The 6,444-nt window shown below is 27.2% G+C and overlaps 1 protein-coding gene across 1 annotated transcript; it reads right to left on the bottom strand.

The window, feature by feature from the left end:
- Positions 1-2,234: 2,234 nt before the first annotated feature.
- On the bottom strand, positions 2,235-5,905 carry LOC111618849 (optineurin-like; the record flags this gene model as incomplete). The annotated part of the gene is made up of 3 exons (XM_023360452.1): positions 2,235-2,716; positions 2,795-2,855; positions 5,745-5,905. Coding segments are annotated over 3 exons (327 nt in total), but the record flags the coding sequence as incomplete, so codon positions are not given.
- Positions 5,906-6,444: the final 539 nt, after the last annotated feature.

Here is a 6,444-nt window from a genome sequence, read left to right as displayed (position 1 = left end):
AAAGACCTACCAATATTAAAATTAAGTAAGTAAATACATAAACATTTTTTACTTAGTTTGAAATATGTTTATAATAGTATACATCTATCAACGTAAAAAGGAAAAATGAAGTCAGATCCATATTGTTTGTGAAAATTTGTAAGAATCCTTAAATGTGGACCGCTCACAAAGCAACAGATAAATATTTATTATATGACAATCTGGCCAATTAAAATTTATGTATTTCAAGAAATAGACAAATGTCTTAATTGTGTGTATTAATTTTGTCATGAAACTTTTATTTATTTCTTTTTTTCAGAATGATACAAAAAGTGAAGTTTATAATATAATATTTATTTAGCAAACAATAATTTTTATATTACAAGAGAATATGAGAATACTACATATTATATTACACATCATTATCTTATATTTCTTATATTAAAATATATTTTTTTGATTTTGCATTATACAACGTGAATTATGCTTTTATATTTCACTTTTTATAACTTTTTGAATTATTTAATTTTTTATAACTTTTTGAAATGTAAATAGGATATAGTATATAATGTCAAGAGTTTCTCATTTATAGATTTATGGAAATCAACTTGTGTTCATTAGTGTTCTTACAGAGTGATTCAAAAGTTTCCATACCAAACAGACATCTCAAAAGGATATTCTTGAAATGTGTGAGTGCACACAACAAATGTGTTAACATTCATTTGCCATGAGTAAAGAAATGAATTTGTGTGTACATTCAATTAAATGGCACACAAACACACACACAGATCATATTACATGACTTATAGCTGACCACATAATAAAAAGTGAGCCCATGCCTGTATATATTATACATTTTGCATCATTCTGCATTTTAATAAATTATTTTTAAAAGTATTCTACTTTAAAAATAATTTCTTAAAATGATAGAATAGTAGTTACATTGTTATTTAACATACATGTACAAACTTCTGAAATAAATAGTGAGAAAACATTATTTAAAAATTATAATTTTTTTTTGTATTTCAAAAATCTGAATGCTTGTAAGTAAATACATAANTGTTATTTCTGTCTAAAATAACACCTTTTAAAGATGACAAATTATCAAGTTTCTTTCTACTGTAGTATATATATTGGTCATAATGTAAAATTTTTCCGACTAATAAATTTTCTTTTTCTTTATATTTCCTTATAAACAGCATTGTCACTTTCATCTAGACTAATATGTAATTTACTTACATCACATACATGGTATATAGCCATCCTAGTCCTAGATCAGCATATATGTTTTCTGAATGTGCCAGGACTAATCTCAGTCAAAATCATATAAAATAACCAAGTCTATTAATTTTGTATTTGGTGTTTTTTTTCTAGATATCACTTTTATATTCCTAAACTTTTAATTGTGTTTTAAGGTACACATTACATAATGCAGACTTTTTCCTAAATTTTAAACCAACATCAGGGTTGTTGACAGCACAGCACCTCCCAGACAGATGATTAAAGATGAAATGTCAGCTGCAAATATCAAGTCTACTTTCTTATTAACTGAAGGAAAAATTGGTGTCCAAATTTATCAACAAATAAAACATGTCTATGACAAGAACTGTATGAGAGAGAGAGAAGTGTGCAGAGATGGAATGAATTCTTTGTAGAAGACAAAGAAAATTTGGAGGGTGCACCTTGTTCTGATAGGTGCCAAAATTCCACAACAAACATTGCAAGTGTGAATGCATTTGTGAAACAAGATCAGGAAGTGATAATTTCATTCATTGAAGATAAAATGGGTGTTTCTTATGGAACAGTACACAATATTCTGCTTGGGAGTATGGCACAATGGGTACCAAAACATTTGACTGTGAACAAAAGTCTGCTCAGATGGCACCTTGCATGAAAAACCTGACCCATTACAAGGAGAAAAAGCAGCATTCTTTGATGATAATGTAATGGAACATTAACTCCACAAAAAGAATAATGATTAAAAAAAACTAATTAGTTTTTAAACATGGATTCAATAAGTATAAAAGTAAAGAGTAAATTTGCAAATTCCATTAGTAGTGAGATTATTAGAATTTATTTTTATCTTTTCTGATTTGCTCTGCCTGATCTGCAATAGCTATGAATACCAAAGAAACTCAATGAAAAAAATATGCATACATTAGTAAAAATCATCAAAAACTGATATATAAAAGACACACACAGCTTGAAGCAGCATTGATATTTTAGATCCGTTTATTCAGCAAAGTATGTAAGAGACTAAAAGTTTAACGCATACAATTATTAAGTATTCAATTTTATAATCAGTTTCTTTTAGAATATTTTTAAAAAAAAACTTTCTTTAGACTGACTTTTGCCAATTCACAGCTTAAACATTTCTTGACTTGTGTTTAAGTAACAAATTCTAAAAAAATTTTAAAACAAAATTAATTAATAGCATTTATCATTGATTCTAATGATTTCACATTAATGCATTCTTTGTTGATTTGTAACTATTTCTTGTAGTTATAATGCAAAGTTGAATTTTCTCTATTTTGCATTGCAACTACAAATACTATCAGTTAATAACAAAATATTATAACCTACTTTTTAACATTTTTTTTAATTATTAAATATTAATAGTGAACTGATAAAGCTATGGATAATCAAAAAGGTTATCTGTAATACACATCTCCACGTGATTACTTAATGGCTGAAATTCTGTAAATACCATGTTGCATTTAGGACACTCATATTTATTCTGAAAGAAGAAAAAAACAGTTACTACAGAAATAGTTTATTTAAAATAAATAAGATAAAAACAAATAAAAATATTTACAGAATTTTCATTTAATGTTTTTTCTTCATCTGTATTTGTTCTTTTCTCGTGATCATGCCGCCTAAAAAAATAAAAAAGATCACAAAAGTTGATTTTAAAATCAATTAAAAATTTTATTATAAACAATCCATCTAACACTTTTCTAATGAAAAGACTAGACCTCAGTTTAAATTTTGGTATTTATGTATACGTTTATCAAGACATACTAAAACACAAGTAATACTAGAATATTATATATTTTATTGTTGTTTTTTTTTTGTTAAAATTTTGTTCCAATTTTGAGACAATGTTTCATTTGGAACATTCCATGCTTTGATGATGTTGAAAATTGCATGTTTAATAGTATATTGTTTCCAAAATTCATCCAAATTTGTATCCATATCACAAGAAATAAAATATTGAACAAATATTTTCTGATAGGGATGTGTCAAATTTTCAATCACTCACTGATCCATCAGCTAAATTGGAGAGGTCGTGTTAGGAGAAAGAAAGATGTATTTTATATCTTAATCAACTTCTAAGTCATTCAATGAATGTGCTGGAGCATTGTCCATAATTCAAAGTGCTTTTTCTGGAAAATTTTTATATTTAACATACAATTTCACCTGAACAACAAATACATTACAAAACTAGGCTGTAAAAATTTCTTGATCCATCCATGCAATTTTTTGGGCTAATAATAAATGGGCAATAACTTTCAATTAAACATTTTAGAGTTCTTGGTTTCTTAGCTATCCCAACTACTGTTAATAGAAGTTTGTTATTTCTGTCTAAAATAACACCTTTTAAAGATGACAAATTATCAAGTTTCTTTCTACTGTAGTATATATATTGGTCATAATGTAAAATTTTTCCGACTAATAAATTTTCTTTTTCTTTATATTTCCTTATAAACAGCATTGTCACTTTCATCTAGACTAATATGTAATTTACTTACATCACATACATGGTATATAGCCATCCTAGTCCTAGATCAGCATATATGTTTTCTGAATGTGCCAGGACTAATCTCAGTCAAAATCATATAAAATAACCAAGTCTATTAATTTTGTATTTGGTGTTTTTTTTCTAGATATCACTTTTATATTCCTAAACTTTTAATTGTGTTTTAAGGTACACATTACATAATGCAGACTTTTTCCTAAATTTTAAACCAACATCAGGGTTGTTGACAGCACAGCACCTCCCAGACAGATGATTAAAGATGAAATGTCAGCTGCAAATATCAAGTCTACTTTCTTATTAACTGAAGGAAAAATTGGTGTCCAAATTTATCAACAAATAAAACATGTCTATGACAAGAACTGTATGAGAGAGAGAGAAGTGTGCAGAGATGGAATGAATTCTTTGTAGAAGACAAAGAAAATTTGGAGGGTGCACCTTGTTCTGATAGGTGCCAAAATTCCACAACAAACATTGCAAGTGTGAATGCATTTGTGAAACAAGATCAGGAAGTGATAATTTCATTCATTGAAGATAAAATGGGTGTTTCTTATGGAACAGTACACAATATTCTGCTTGGGAGTATGGCACAATGGGTACCAAAACATTTGACTGTGAACAAAAGTCTGCTCAGATGGCACCTTGCATGAAAAACCTGACCCATTACAAGGAGAAAAAGCAGCATTCTTTGATGATAATGTAATGGAACATTAACTCCACAAAAAGAATAATGATTAAAAAAAACTAATTAGTTTTTAAACATGGATTCAATAAGTATAAAAGTAAAGAGTAAATTTGCAAATTCCATTAGTAGTGAGATTATTAGAATTTATTTTTATCTTTTCTGATTTGCTCTGCCTGATCTGCAATAGCTATGAATACCAAAGAAACTCAATGAAAAAAATATGCATACATTAGTAAAAATCATCAAAAACTGATATATAAAAGACACACACAGCTTGAAGCAGCATTGATATTTTAGATCCGTTTATTCAGCAAAGTATGTAAGAGACTAATAAAACAATACACAAAATTAAGAAATTTGACATTCAATAAAGATTCTATTGCTAATTTAATAACTTGATTTATAAATAAAATAAGTATAATAAATTCTCCTTATGATTCTGCTGATTCTGTAGAATAAATGTTTTTACAAATCAGTGAAACATTACAGTTATATATTTTAGTATAATTAACAGCAACATTATTTAAGAATACACATAAATAAATTCTTCAATAGTCTGTATATTTATTGAGATCAACAGGTCCTTAATAATATTCAAAAGTAACTAAACTAATACATCATTACTTAATCTCTTACCAAAGATTATAAAGCAAGAAAAAAACAAAAATGTATAGACTTCACACTTATAAAAAAAAATCTTATTTTCTTTCAAAATGAATACGAAATAATTATCACTAATTTAAACAAAATTAAAGCATGCACCATATAGAAGACACTAAAGATTATACAGTAAAGCGTCGATTATCCAAAAGTCAATCATCCGAAAGAATTCCAGTCGGCAAATTTAAATTTTCGCCAGTGCTGTGGCGCTGCAATCTTTGGCTATGTCTTGGGCTACTCAAATATTTTACGTTTTTGATACTAAATTAACTTCTGAAGTATAATTTTTTATTGTTTTTATATTTTTCAATATATTTATTTTGTTCATACAAAATAAAAAAATAATTTTTAACGATATAATAGTCTTCGTTAGGTTTAATATCGACGAAAATTCAATGCGAAGTGACACGCAACGGAGAAAAATGTCAAGATGGGATAAATTAATACAGTATATTTTTTCGTACATAATTGGTTATCTGAAACATCGATCTTCTGAACAACCCCAGTCCCCAATTGATTCGGATAATCGATGCTCTACTGTATAACCATTTTTCTTTTTTTATAATTACAAAATCACAACTGCAAAATAAAATTTAGACTTTGTATAAATAAACTATTTTACTTTTTATTTATTTATAAATTATATATATTTAATTTAATTACCTGCGATGTCTCCCTGAATGTGAAACTTTATTCAATTCTTCTGATAACTTCTCCTTAGCAGTATACATTATTTGTAAATCAGCCTTTAAGTTTTCTATTTCCTTTAAAGCCTTTACTTTTGCTTTAGATTCATCCTCAAAGTCTTGTTTGTATAATTGAGCCTGTAATTAATAAAAATCAAGCTGTTTTAAAAATAAAATATTTTATACATATACTAATAATGACAATTATTCAATAATAAATCAGAAAATAAAAACTACTGCTTATGATGTAATTTTTCATTTAAAACAAAAAGTTTTTCCTTCATCTTAATTAAATTAACTGAACTGAACTAAAACTATCCTTCTTACATCATAGAAGGATGTAATTGTTCAGTTCAGTTAATTTAATTACTACTATATGTTACATTTGAACTATCAATAATCAAGTATCAATTCTGTAATGGCAAAGTAGATTTTTGAGATGGATATTCAAGAAATCATTGGATATTTAATTAATGGCATAATGGCAATAATGAAACAAAGTTTTAGTTTTTTGTTTCTATATTATCTGTTTGTTTGTTTATGGCAATGCAACACTTGGGCAATCTGCATAGGAGAATGCCTTCTGGGAGGTCTTTTTAAGGGAAACTGGCCCCTATTTAGGTGTTACAGATGTGGAGAAAACCTGGAAAACTCCATGTCGCCAGCCCATCCAAGAG

Source organism: Centruroides sculpturatus, unplaced genomic scaffold (assembly GCF_000671375.1).
Source record: "Centruroides sculpturatus isolate CEXI.00-Female unplaced genomic scaffold, Cexi_2.0 scaffold149, whole genome shotgun sequence".
In the NCBI taxonomy this organism is placed as follows: Eukaryota; Metazoa; Arthropoda; class Arachnida; order Scorpiones; family Buthidae; genus Centruroides; species Centruroides sculpturatus.
The sequence above is the reverse complement of the archived record's forward strand: the minus strand, read 5'-3'. Positions and strand labels throughout refer to the sequence as shown.